The sequence below is a fragment of the Astatotilapia calliptera genome, chromosome 11 (genome assembly GCF_900246225.1).
Source record: "Astatotilapia calliptera chromosome 11, fAstCal1.2, whole genome shotgun sequence".
Lineage (NCBI taxonomy): Eukaryota > Metazoa > Chordata > Actinopteri > Cichliformes > Cichlidae > Astatotilapia > Astatotilapia calliptera.
The window spans coordinates 12,536,691-12,550,762 of NC_039312.1; the positions used below are offsets into that span (position 1 = coordinate 12,536,691).

The following is a 14,072-nucleotide window of genomic DNA, read 5'->3' on the forward strand; positions in this document are numbered from 1 at the left end:
CATCATCAGTGTATTTTTGCCTTAATTTCATTGGATGAATATGCAATTTGAGCACAGAGGCAAACACTTATCAAAAGTGGTCAACTGTTTAGATGGGAGGACACAATGGAGACTCACTTTTACATTTTACAGCGTTTGTCTGAGCCGCATGTTTGACACCACGATATGAATTCTTCTTTATATCCAGGGAGCTGAGTGGTTACTGCGTCATCAGCCGGAACCTTTCTGTCCGGAAATGAATTCGTCGGGCTGTTTAACCAAGCGCACAGTAGTTGCTGTATGGGCAGCCTGTATTTGTGGAGTAAATTGTATGTATTTAGCTCCAGATGGAGATATTAGGGAGCACGTTTGACGACTCGGTGTTTTCGGAGGTCAGAGACCGAGTGTGTGCGTCTCTGTCTTCTTACAGCGCCAAACTGTGTGAGCCAGAGGTGAGAGTCTTACACAGAGACGTTACTACATGAAGATAGACATGAAGGTTGTTTAGATTGTCCTTCGTGGTGAACACGAACACAGAGCGTTATGTACAGAACAAACACGGAGCTAAAAGACTAAAGTGCGAATTGTAACGTTTACGATCTGACATGTAGCTCATACAGGAGAATAACTGTAACTATGGTTCGTCATTTTAAGCGTTTGTGTCAAATTAGGCTGGTGATTACAGACACTCAGTTTTAAACACACAAATTAAAGGAAATGAAGTTCATGCTTCTAAATAAGTGCCCAAATAAGTACCCTGTGGCATTTCTAGAGGCCAGACGTCTCCCATGTTATTGCACTTGGCTGAGTCTGTCACATGTTTCGTTTACATGGAGAGAAACAAGCAGACAAATCGGATATCCCATCTCTGAATTAAGTGCAAGATTTCAATATTGCTCCTCTTTGATATTTGTGCTGCTCGCTGTAAGTTAAATTGCATTATTATTATGCTGACGTTTAAGCATAGATGAAGCTGAGTAGCTGCTGCATCAGGGCAAAAGTGGAGACATGTACTTCTCTGGCAGTGACTGACTGAGCAGCATCCTCTAACAGCTTTATGCTGTGTGGTAAAGTTGTTCCTCTCTGCAGTGGTTTTGTGACAGTGCTGCTCTGGATGCTGAAGATTCTCTGGAGAAGCAGAAAGTCTACAAGTTCAGAGGTGACCTGGCTGTGAGACAAGGAAACTATCAGGTACTGTCACTCATTCAATTTAGTCTGTGCTCTCTTACATCAAACACTTCCTCGGAAAGTTTCACTGGGACATGGAGGTCTATTGTAGCAGGTATTTGTATAGCTGATAAACCTCCTGTACAGCTGATGCAAACTAACAGGCAAATAAAAAAAAAAAAGTCCATTCATGACCATCACTTTGTTGCTTTATCAACAGCATCAGTATTTGAATATTTCTGTAAGACTGTTGTAAAGTTATGAACAAACAAGACTAGTTAGATCATTTTCATATTTCCAGCCTAATAAGTCACCTCAGAAAAGAGCAATTTTTATAGTCCCATTTCACACAGCCAAAGAGCACAGATGTAGTCAGCAGTGGTTTACACAGCAGCAACATTTCCAGACAGCATGGAAAAGATTTCATAAAATATTGACAAGAAACTTCTGTTTCAGTGAAAAAATAAAACCTACAGAAGCTGTTTAAGCGTTGGACCAAATCACACTCTGGGTTTGACTCTTCCTGTTGTTGTTGCTGCCACTCTCACTTTTCCACCTTAGCGTTTGTAACGTTTTAGAAGTTTTGTTTGGTTTCTTTTTGTTTGGTGTGTGTGGGTCAGAAAGCCTTGGAGGCATACAGCAGCTGCCTGCAGTGGATCGCTGACAACAACCTGACCATTAGACGAGATGTCGTGGAGGGGATGGCCCGATGCTGCACCAGACTGGGACAGAGAGACAGAGCGCTGGAGTTGGCCCAGTTACTGGTAATTCTTTACCTGACTGGGTTTTCCATGAGGAACAGTCAGAGTGAATACTGTCAGCTATCATGTGACCATCCTGTGACTTTTTATCCGCTTTTTAAAAATCTGTCTTCCTTAACAGTGACCCTGTCTGCACTATAAACTCTGAACACTAAGGGTGTGTTCCAAAAGTCCCTCCTATCTCCTTTTTCTAACCTCTTTTCCTCTTTTTGGATGAAAACATCATTGAGGTCAAAGAAAAGTGGGTAGGATCACTGAAAAGCATTTAGGAAAAGAGAAGAGCTGTGCGATGAGAATTGGAACAACCTTACACCAGTCGGATGACGAATGTTGAAACTAACTCGTGCAGATGGACTACAGAATACAGAATCTTATTTCACCACAATGTGTTTTAACCTCACTCTGCTTGTCATTTAAATGATAGCAGCCTGTGAGAAATATCTCTTTGGAAATTATAAAGAAGGAACATTTAGGGCCAGATTTATTAATGTCATGCAGCACCACTAGGCCTTCTTTTGACATTTTAAAGGTGCATCTACACACGTGGTACAGTCACACAGCAACTGGGATGGACAATTTTTTTTTGTTTCTCTGCTGTGATCCAGTGGATCATACTTCTTTTTCCCTTTTTAGGATTTCTGTGACTGCAATAAAATTCCATCCCTCCCTTATACCAGCTGACCTGAAGTAAAAATAAATTTAAGACAATCCGAAAGTCTTCAATACAGCAAAGGACGAGCTCATAATCTTTACAGAGCTTACATAAATCCATGTCCTTCATGCCATAATCTGCTGATATAGTTTTACATTTTAACAGCAACCTGTTAAAGTTGTTAACTTGTTATTTTCTGTTTTATTGCGAGAGTACGGTTGCCCGCGAAGTGTTGTTGTTGTGTTCAGTATGAAAAATGGCGGAACGGATAAAGCGCTGTGAATGAGAGTACGACGTCGTGTCTTTTGAGTTAACATTGGTAGCAGAGGATGGTTTCCAATTACAAAGTACCACCAAAGCTTGATGAAGCCAGGCCATACGAATGCTGGAAGAATGAAGTCAATATCTGGAGACGAGTTATGGAGCTGGATAAAAAGAAACAGGCACTCGCGGTGGCGCTGGGGCTCGAGGGAAGAGCCAGAGAAACGGCCATGGAGATACCCGCGGAAGATTTGGACAAAGATGACGGTATGGAAATACTACTTGCAAAACTTGATGCGGTGTTTCAGAGAGAAGAGAAAGACCGCGCTTATGAAGCCTACTCGTGTTTTGACTCCATTGCAAAGAACCACAGCGTGTCCATGCCAGACTACATTATAGACTTTGAACAGCGTTATAACCGGATGAAAAAGTACAACATGACGCTGCCTGACGCTGTGCTAGCATTTAAGCTTCTAGATACAGCTTGTCTTGATGAGAAAAGTCGACAGCTTGCACTGACAGCGTGCACGGACTTAACGTTTGCGTCTATGAAGTCTGCACTGAAACGGATTTTCGGAGGGAAAGTAACCGGAGTTTTCAGCGGAATTCAACTGAACCAAGAAGCAGTTTTCCTTACGGAACAAAAAGGTCCCAAATACAAACAAAACAACGGTACTTCGTCGCGGAGTGGACAGCGACAACCACTACAAGGTACCAACCCACTTGACAAGTTTGGCAAGCGAACAAGATGTGCTATTTGTCAGAGCACTTACCACTGGGCGAAAGACTGTCCTCATCGTAATGGTGACCAAGTAAAGCTAACTGAAGATGGGAAAGTGGAGGAGTGTAACATTACTTTGTACACTAAAGCCTCAATGACAGACTCTGAAATCTTCCTGACTGAGGCACTGGGGTCAGCCATTATTGATACTGCATGTACACGTACAGTTTGTGGTCAGAAGTGGCTAGACAGTTACATGCGTGACCTCAGCCAAGGCCAAGTAAACAAGCTGTTGCAATCAGAAACCCCCAGCTCCAGACCATTTCGCTTTGGGGATGGTATTGTAGTGTATTCCAGCAGAAAAGTGAAACTTCCAGCCAAAATTGGACAAACAAAATGTGACATTGAAAGTGAAGTAGTTCCTGTTGACATTCCACTACTACTGAGCAAAACGTCTCTCAAGAAAGCAGGGACTGTTCTAGACATGGAGAATGACAGTGTTGTCATGTTCAAGCAGCCTGTTCCCCTAGAGCTCACTAGTTCGGGACACTATTGTGTGGACATTAGAGATGAAAATACTACAGAAAGCTGCAATGAAAATGAAGTTCTCATGGTAACTGCTGAAATGTCTACAAAAGAGAAACAGAAAGTCCTTGTGAAACTTCATAAGCAGTTTGGTCATGCATCTGCAGAGAGGTTATTGAGGCTCATCCAAAGCTCTGGCAATACAGATAAACAATGTGCAGTTATTCTACAAGAGATAGTTCGTGACTGTGACATTTGTCAGAAATATTGCAAAACCAAGCCGAGACCTGCTGTTGGTCTACCCCTGGCTTCTGAGTATAATGAGACAGTAGCGATGGATCTACATGAGCTGGAGCCCAATGTGTGGTACCTTCACATCATCGACCACTTCACACGCTTCAGTGCTGGCAGCATCGTAAAGACAAAGAAAGCTGCAGAGATTGTCAACTCCTTCATTCACACCTGGATAAGCATTCACGGTGCCCCCAGACGGCTCTACACAGACAACGGCGGAGAGTTCAACAACACAGACATTCGGGACATGGCTGAAAACTTCAACATTGAGGTAAAAACAACGGCGGGGTATAGTCCCTGGAGCAACGGACTACTGGAGAGACATAACATGACACCTACAGAAATCCTCCTGAAGGTAAAAAAGGAACGAGGATGTGACTGGCACACTGCGCTAGACTGGGCCCTTATGGCCAAAAACAGTATGCTTAATGTACATGGTTATAGTCCACATCAACTTGTGTTTGGCCAAAACCCCAACCTTCCTTCTGTGTTGATGGATAAGCCACCTGCCTTAGAGGGCACAACTGTAAGTGCAAGAGTAGCTGAACATATCTCAGCATTACATGCTTCCAGGAAAGCATTTACTGAGGCAGAGTGTTCAGAAAGGATCAGGAGAGCACTACGCAAACAACTTAGGCCTACAGATGACAAATATGAGGCAGGAGATAAAGTATACTACAAACGAGTCGACTGTACAGAGTGGAAGGGTCCAGGTGTAGTTATTGGGCAGGATGGAACTGTTGTATTTGTAAGACATGGGGGGACTCTTGTAAGAGTACACCAGTCAAGATTGACTAAAGTGGATTCACAGACTGGAGATAAACAAATACCACACAGTACTACTGATAATGACAACAAAGACACAGTTGAAAATGATGACACTGACACACCCGATGGTGAACAGAGTATTAGTGAGGAAGAAGACATCACTATTGACAGAGAAACTAACACTACAGAAAACATGTCTGTCACACAAACTGCAAATGAGCCCTCTACACCCACTGATCATGTCTCTGCAAATGTAAAGTTAAGATCAGGACAGCTGATTGCTTTTACCAACAGAGACAACGGTGTTCAACACACAGCCAGAGTGCTAGGCAGAGCGGGAAAAGCAAAAGGGCAATACAAAAACTGGTACAATGTGCAATATCTTGAGCATGATGGTAGTGAAGGTGAAAAGAAAGCTGTAGACATGTCACTTGTTGATGGTCTTTGCACTGAAGCTGAAAACAGAGATGCAGATGTACTCATAACAAAAGATATTTCCTTTGATTCTGCTAAGCAGCAGGAGATTGAGAGCTGGCAAAGTAATGGTGTGTTTGATGAAGTGAAAGACCTGGGTCAAAAATGTGTGTCTACTAGATGGGTCTGTACACTCAAAGAAACTACTAATGGTGTTGTCCCAAAGGCTCGACTTGTGGCACGGGGGTTTGAAGAGGTAAATACTAAAGAACTACAGAAAGACTCTCCAACATGTGCGTCTGAGTCCCTCAGACTGGTGCTAGCTGTGATATGTCAAAACAAGTGGAGAGTAAATTCAATGGACATTAAATCTGCCTTCTTGCAGGGAATGGAACTGTCAAGAGACATCTATCTTCGTCCCCCACCTGAAGCTGGCAAGGACAATGTTCTATGGAAACTGAAAAAGTGTGTTTATGGACTTGCAGATGCTTCACTTTATTGGTACAATAAGGTCAAAGACATTATGCTTAAAACTGGTGGTAAAATATCACAGGTTGATCCTGCAGTGTTCTATTGGCAGAATGAACAATCTGAGGTTACAGGAGTGCTTGCATGTCACGTTGATGATTTCCTTTGGGCTGGTTCAAGTCACTTTGCAACTCATATCATTCCTGTACTGAAATCTACCTTCCTTGTGGGCCGTGAAGAACATGACAGCTTTTCTTATGTTGGTATGGACATTTGTACAGTTAATGATGTAATAGAGGTGCATCAACAACTTTACATTGACAACCTACAACCGGTTCAGTTACAAGCAGCACGGGCTGTACAGAGGGAGGCTTCCTTAAGTGAAACAGAACGTGAGCAACTCAGGTCAAAAATAGGACAGATTTTGTGGGTTGCCAAACAAACAAGGCCTGATGTTATGTTTGACACATGTAGCCTTGGATCTAATATCAAAGATGCAACTGTACAGTCTATTCATGAAGTGAACAAAGTTATCCGTAAACTTAAGGCAGAGAAAGTGACTCTTAAGTTTCAGCACTTGGGTAACAGTGAGGATCTGGCATTGGTTGTTTTCAGTGATGCTTCATTTGGAAACCTTCCTGATGGCGGTACTCAAGGAGGGGCATTAATCGTCCTTATGGGTAAAGGAGGAAAGTTTTGTCCTCTCTTCTGGCAGTCTAAAAAAATCAGGCGCGTAGTCAGAAGGACACTGGCAGGAGAAACTCTTGCCATGTCAGATGGAATAGACAGTGCTGTCTTCCTGGCAACACTTTTTTTCTGAGCTTACAACTGGTAACACTGGTCTAAATGCTCTTCCTTTGATCTGTGTAACTGATAATCATTCCTTGTTTGACGCACTCAAGTCTACTAAGCAGGTTACAGAGAAAAGACTGAGGCTAGAAATGAGCAGTATTAAAGAGCTCATACAAGCCATAAAATCAGACAGGTTTGTTGGTCAGATTCAAAATCTCAACTTGCTGATTGTCTGACAAAAAAGGGAGTTTCACCTTTAACCCTTCTAAAGGCGCTAGATGAAGGACTCTGGATACTGTAATCCTTTGTCTACAAAGTTGTCTTTGCATTCAAATGTACCATTGTTTATTGTGTGCAATGATAGTATGCTTTAAGTAAAGCAAAGCACTTTTGAAATGTTTTTTTTAATATAAATATATACATATATGTATACAAATGTTTACAGGGGTGTGTTTATACTTTTATTTTATTTTTTTTTAAGAAAGAGGGAGATTGTTAACTTGTTATTTTCTGTTTTATCGCGAGAGTACGGTTGCCCGCGAAGTGTTGTTGTTGTGTTCAGTATGAAAAATGGCGGAACGGATAAAGCGCTGTGAATGAGAGTACGACGTCGTGTCTTTTGAGTTAACAAAAGTCACAGCTGAACTCTGAACATCACACAGCTGGATTAAAAACTACTTCTTGATGAGTTGTTTCTTCATGAAGTATAAAATACAGTTATAATTAACATTTCCATGATCTGCACCACTTTGTTTATAATGTCGATTGTTTTCATTAACAGTCGGATGGTCTGCCGCTCTGAATTATGGTATGCCATCTTCTCCCCTTCGTAAAGGATGTTCCAGTGGATCCTAAGGAAGCAATAAAGGAAGGATTGAAGAGTCACTTTTCTCACTTAGGACCTTAATAAGCAAAATGGACTATTGGAACGCACCCAGAGTTTGTCCTCAGAGGCTAAAAGCCTACGGACCAGATTTAGTGTGAACTGGTTTAACTCTAATCCGGACCTGATAGTAATATGTACGTGATCTCTCTACAGAGCAAAGACGCCTCCAACACCTGTCACCTAACCAGCCTCCTGCTGCTCAAGGTCAGCTTGAAAAAAAAACACACACACACACACACACACACACACACACACACACACACACACACACACACACACACACACACACACACACACACACACACCAATGATTTAGATTCACTAGTTTAGTTTCCACTACTTGAGAGAGAACCAACCCTGACACGGGCAGAACATGTGAACACAAAGGCCCCAACCAGATGATGGATTCGAACCCACGACCTTCATGCTCTGAGACAACAGTGCTACCCACGGGAAAAAATAAATGTTCGGAAGTGATTAATACTGCTTTTTTCATTTTATTATTGATACTTTTTAGAAATCATTACAAATGAGTAACTTAAATATTGAAGAATCAGTTCCACTGTGTTGCTCCCAGTATTCCTAACACAGACGGCCTTTTCACCCTTTTCTTGCTCACAGTCCCAATCATTCTGTACAAATCTAATGTTTACTTTTTCTCCAAGGTCAGCATCTATGAGCAGTTTGGAGCTGTAGGATCAAAGATGTCGTCTCTGCAGCAGCTGTGTAGCCTGCTGCCCTTTAACCCCTGGCACTGGTTCAGCCTGGGACAGATGTGTTTGCAACTGCTGGACAGAAACAGAACCACAGGTAGTGTTTCTTTAACTTCCTTCTTCAAGTGTATTGCTATGGTAAATGAACTCTGTTGTAATTTTTTACAGCAGGTAATCAAAGATATAACATTTTCCCTTTGCTGTATTTGTGTTTTTCAAAGAATCCTCCTCCTCTGAGAGCTGCAAATCAACAGATGAGCAGGAGGACAGAGAGGGGCATCAGGAGGAGACCGCAGAACTCAGCGAGGACAGAGTCTGGCTCAAAGCTTGCACTTGTTTCATCAGGACAAGGTACAACATGTGACTGTGACCCCTGTATTTACAGGGAGTGCAGAATTCAGAATCAGAATCAGAATACTTTATTGATCCCTGGGGGAAATTATTTTTTGTTACAGTGCTCCATTTTAAACCAACATTAAGACAAGACAGACAATACGCTAACTAAGAATAGTACAATATATACATATATATACATACATACATACATAAGTCACTTATAAATAAATATTTGGAAAAGAAACATGTGTAGTTGTAGCAGCAAACAGTGTGTTAAGTGGATGCATTGTACAGGGAGATGGCCACAGGCAGGAATGATTTCCTGTGTCGTTCAGTGGTGCTTTTCGGTAATCTCAGTCTCTCACTGAACGAGCTCCTGTGACTGACCAACATGTCATGGAGTGGGTGGGAGGTGTTATCCAACATTGTCTTTATCTTGGACAGCATCCGCCTCTCCGACACCACCTTGAGGGAGTCCAGCTCCATCCCCACAACATTGCTGGCCTTACGGATCAGTTTATTAAGTCTGTTGGCATCTGCGACCCTCAGCCTGCTCCCCCAGCATGCAACAGCATAGAGGATCGCACTGGCCACCACAGACTCATAGAAAATCCTCAGCATTTTCTGGCAGATGTTGAAGGACCTCAGTCGCCTCAAAAAATAGAGACGACTCTGGCCCTTCCTGTAAAGTGCTGTGGTGTTTTTAGCCCAGTCCAGTTTATTGTCAATGTGAACTCCAAGGTATTTATAGTCCTCCACAATGTCAACACTGACCCCCTGGATTGAAACAGGGGTCAAGTGTTTCCTGGTCTTCCTGAAGTCCACGATCAGTTCCTTGGTCTTTGCCACGTTGAGCTGCAGATGATTCTGCTCACACCACGTGACAAAGGAGTCGACCACAGCCCGGTACTCTGTCTCATCATCCCTGCTGATGCATCCAACCACCGCAGAGTCATCAGAAAACTTCTGAAGATGGCAGGTCTCTGTGCAGTGGCTGAAGTCTGTGGTGTAGAGGGTGAAGAGGAAGGGGGAGAGGACAGTCCCCTGTGGTGCCCCTGTGTTGCTAATCACCTTGTCAGACACACACTGTGGGAGACGTACATATTGTGGTCTTCCTGTCAGGTAATCAACAATCCAGGACACCAGAGAAGCATCCACCTGCATCGCTGCTAACTTATCACCCAGGAGGGTCGGCCTGATGGTGTTGAAAGCACTGGAAAAGTCAAAAAACATGACCCTTACAGTGCTCGCCGGCTGGTCCAGATGGGTGTAGACACGATTGAGCAGGTAGATGATGGCGTCCTCTGTTCCGAGACGAGGCTGATAAGCGAACTGAAGGGGATCCAGATGTGGTCTTACTATGGGTCGCAGCTGGTCCAGGATGAGCCTTTCCAGGGTCTTCATGATGTGGGAGGTCAGTGCCACGGGCCTGTAATCCTGGGGGCCACTGGGACGAGGCGTCTTTGGTACAGGGACGAGGCATGATGTCTTCCACATCACCGGGACCCTCTGCAGACTCAGACTCAGCATAAACAGTTTATGAAAGACTCCACACAGCTGGGGGGCACAGGCCTTGAGGACAAGGGGACTCACTCCGTCTGGTCCAGCAGACTTGCCTGAGTGAAGTCTCCTCATTTGCATCTCAACCTGGTATTGAGTGAAGGTGATGGGTGGGGGAGGGGTGTCAGGAATCTCACAGGAGGCAACATGTGAAGAGAGAGGCTGGCACAGTGGAATTATTAGGCAAATGAGTATTTTGTCCACATCATCCTCTTCATGCATGTTGTCTTACTCCAAGCTGTATAGGCTGGAAAGCCTACTACCAATTAAGCATATTAGGTGATGTGCAACTCTGTAATGAGAAGGGGTGTGGTCTAATGACATCAACACCCTATATCAGGTGTGCATAATTATTAGGCAACTTCCTTTCCTTCGGCAAAACGGGTCAAAAGAAGGACTTGACAGGCTCAGAAAAGTCAAAAATAGTGAGATATCTTGCAGAGGGATGCAGCAGTCTCAAAATTGCAAAGCTTCTGAAGCGTGATCATCGAACAATCAAGCGTTTCATTCAAAATAGTCAACAGGGTCGCAAGAAGCGTATGGAAAAACCAAGGCGCAAAATAACTGCCCATGAACTGAGAAAAGTCAAGCGTGCAGCTGCCAAGATGCCACTTGCCACCAGTTTGGCCATATTTCAGAGCTGCAACATCACTGGAGTGCCCAAAAGCACAAGGTGTGCAATACTCAGAGACATGGCCAAGGTAAGAAAGGCTGAAAGACGACCACCACTGAACAAGACACACAAGCTGAAACGTCAAGACTGGGCCAAGAAATATCTCAAGACTGGTTTTTCTAAGGTTTTATGGACTGATGAAATGAGAGTGAGTCTTGATGGGCCAGATGGATGGGCCCGTGGCTGGATTGGTAAAGGGCAGAGAGCTCCAGTCTGACTCAGACACCAGCAAGGTGGAGGTGGAGTACTGGTTTGGGCTGGTATCATCAAAGATGAGCTTGTGGGGCCTTTTCGGGTTGAGGATGGAGTCAAGCTCAACTCCCAGTCCTACTGCCAGTTACTGGAAGACACCTTCTTCAAGCAGTGGTACAGGAAGAAGTCTGCATCCTTCAAGAAAAACATGATTTCCATGCAGGACAATGCTCCATCACACGCGTCCAAGTACTCCACAGCGTGGCTGGCAAGAAAGGGTATAAAAGAAGAAAAACTAATGACATGGCCTCCTTGTTCACCTGATCCGAACCACATTGAGAACCTGTGCGTTGCAGGACCACTTTAGTGTTCAAGTAGTACAAAAAACAAATAAGAAAACACCCACAATGTGTCACAATGTTTATGGGGTGGCTGTGGCTCAGGTGGTAGAGCAGATTAGGTACTGAAGGTTAGTAGTTCGATTCTTGGCTTCCCCAGTCTGCATGCCAAATATCCTTGGGCAAGATACTAACCCCAAGTTGCCCTCGATGCGTTCATCGGAGTATGAACATGTGTGAATGTAGTTTAGTTTGCACTTGTGTTGAGAAGTGCTTGTATGAGTGGGGTGCGAATGGGTGAATATACAGCGCTTTGAGTACTCCGGGAGAGTAGAAAAGCGCTATATAAGAATCAGTCCATTTACCATTTGTTTGTTTTTTATTTCAAATATTGTGTAACAAGACAAAACTGCAAATGTGAATGCAATTTTTTTTCCCCTCACTCTAAACTAACTGAAGCCTTTCATTGAACTACCACATAAACAAATTAGTACTGTCTTTCTGGCCAGACACGTGGCAGCACTTCTGCTATAATTTTGTTCGTATTTAACAAAATAAAAATGCAGACATAAGTGTTCACATTAGTTTTTGACTGCTAGTGAAAATTGTTTTCTTTACAAATAACTCTCCTACTGAACTAACACGGCCAATCCCTCAGCATGTTTGTCTTCTCTGCTCATATTGCCTTCATAATAAATCATTATTTGCTTTTTAAAGAACTTATTTTAACATTGCACTCAACAACAAACAAATCCTTCCTAACAAAAAAAACTAACTTCTAGGGCCAAATTTCATTATAGTTCTTCATGCCAAAATACGGGCCGCAAGTGCCCCCCTGGCCTTGTGTGAATATAATGAGATATACAGTTCTTATCCTAACAGTGAGCAAGTTGCTGGATTACAGTATCCAAAACAGTTAAGACATAACTCTTACTAAATAAAATATACAATATGACAACACAAAATAGGTCAAAAAGGTGACACTTACACTAAATAACAACATTAGTGAAGTGGAAAATGGAAAAAAAATAAAAAATGAATAAAAACCTAAATTTAATACAATACAGAGCTTAATATGTAAGATGGTAACAAATAAATGCAGTTATTGTGGTGTGAAGTGGAGCTGAAACAGGTGACTGTCCAGTAAGTGGTGCAGAGTGTTGTATGGATCCTTTAATTATCCACAGCCACAGTCTTTTGGATGATGTCTGTGCCAGCTGTCAAAGATTTAAGCATAAAAAAGACCAAGTATAGACCGATAATATAGGGTATAATATTAGATATAAGAGTACTCACATTGTTTTGCTGCCTCCTACAGACTCCTGTTGAGAATCCTACGACAACAGCAGTCCTCCTTTGTGCTTCAGCGTAGTGAGAGAGTCCTACAGATGACAGAAGAGGCGTTACAGCGGCTAAACCCCAAACAAGAAACCCTGCAGGCTCTCACTGAGGTGAGAATCCTTCTTGCACACATACTCTGAAACCAGTTTTTATAGTCCCACGATTCTGGTCGAAGGGGTTTTCACACACCAGACTTGCTCCTGTTGAGTTCGTCAAGATCCTGATTGGGTGTCAGTGGAGGTGGATAACATAAGCTTCTGCTAAATGTTGACTGGTTGACAAGTGGGCTTGATTAAAGAAAGTGGTGACAGTGGATTTACAGGAATATGGAGAAGTTCAAAGACAAAAAAATGGCATGAAAAGCAAAGACAGTGGCTGTAGTGGACAGCTCATTGTTTTTAAGACTCTGGTTTACTTCAGCTCTTTGTACACGGTTGGCTGGTGGACCAACAACAGCACGAGCATCAGTGGCCCACAGACGGTTTGTACCACATACTTTAAAGACTGCTTCCATCTGGCAGCTTGGCTAGGTAGACGGGACATGCCGTCTAGCTGGACTACAAGACCTGCTTGAGGAGGCTTAAATTCCAGGCAGTTTGGGTTAAATTGGCTCATTTTTACACATCAACATTATCTCTCTTTGGTCTTCCAGGTGATGTCAGAGGACCTGATCCCAGAGAAGATGAGGGAGGACTACCAGGATGGGGAGAGCCTGACCAGTGTCTCTTTGCACAGCTTCAGACAGCGCTGGTGGAACAAGATCTTACTGACAGGCGTGTTAGAGACTGACGGGCACAATATCCTCATGCTGCAGTGTTGACTGTTTACAAAGGTGAACACAGACAGGAAGGAAGTGAAGAACCAGCTGAAGATGTTTCAGACAAGCAGCACAGTGAATGTGGTCGTCATTAAGCCTGCAGACTGAACCTTCACTATTTCATCCACTTCACGGTGATAAATATACGGCAGTGCCTCTGATCTGTATCAAACCATGAAACAAGTGAATTATTTTAAGTGCTTCATTTTGTGCTTAACATGTTTAAAATGTGTAACATCTCTGCCAAAGAGGTGATGTTTTCTAACAATTTTATGTTGTTAACAATCCATTAAAATTTGGCTTACATCCATCAACATCTTCAAGGTCAACTTCATGATTTATTGGTTGAAAACTGACAAAAACTGTGAGACTGTGATTCCTACAAATGTGGTGTATACTGTCAGCATATAGAAA

At 43.0% G+C, this 14,072-nt stretch overlaps 2 protein-coding genes across 2 annotated transcripts; both read left to right on the plus strand.

The window, feature by feature from the left end:
- The first annotated feature begins 219 nt into the window (after positions 1-219).
- On the plus strand, positions 220-13,976 carry LOC113032333 (uncharacterized protein C8orf76-like). The gene is given in 9 exon segments (XM_026185204.1): positions 220-431; positions 1,069-1,170; positions 1,767-1,910; positions 7,842-7,892; positions 8,354-8,498; positions 8,623-8,752; positions 12,819-12,951; positions 13,494-13,632; positions 13,635-13,976. Coding segments are annotated over 9 exon segments (1,068 nt in total). The 5' UTR covers positions 220-326; the 3' UTR covers positions 13,754-13,976.
- LOC113032332 (uncharacterized) lies at positions 1,917-7,814 on the plus strand. The gene is made up of 2 exons (XM_026185203.1): positions 1,917-4,715; positions 7,584-7,814. Exons 1-2 carry the CDS (start codon positions 2,889-2,891, stop codon positions 7,602-7,604), a joined length of 1,848 nt encoding a protein of 615 aa, XP_026040988.1. The 5' UTR covers positions 1,917-2,888; the 3' UTR covers positions 7,605-7,814.
- Positions 13,977-14,072: the final 96 nt, after the last annotated feature.

Excerpts from the sequence above, each read along its gene's own strand:
- LOC113032332 (XM_026185203.1), top strand. The coding sequence starts at position 2,889 with ATGGTTTCCAATTACAAAGTACCACCAAAGCTTGATGAAGCCAGGCCA. Across the intron at positions 4,716-7,583 it reads CTACAGAAATCCTCCTGAAG|TCGGATGGTCTGCCGCTCTG; the intron begins GTAAAAAAGGAA and ends TTTCATTAACAG.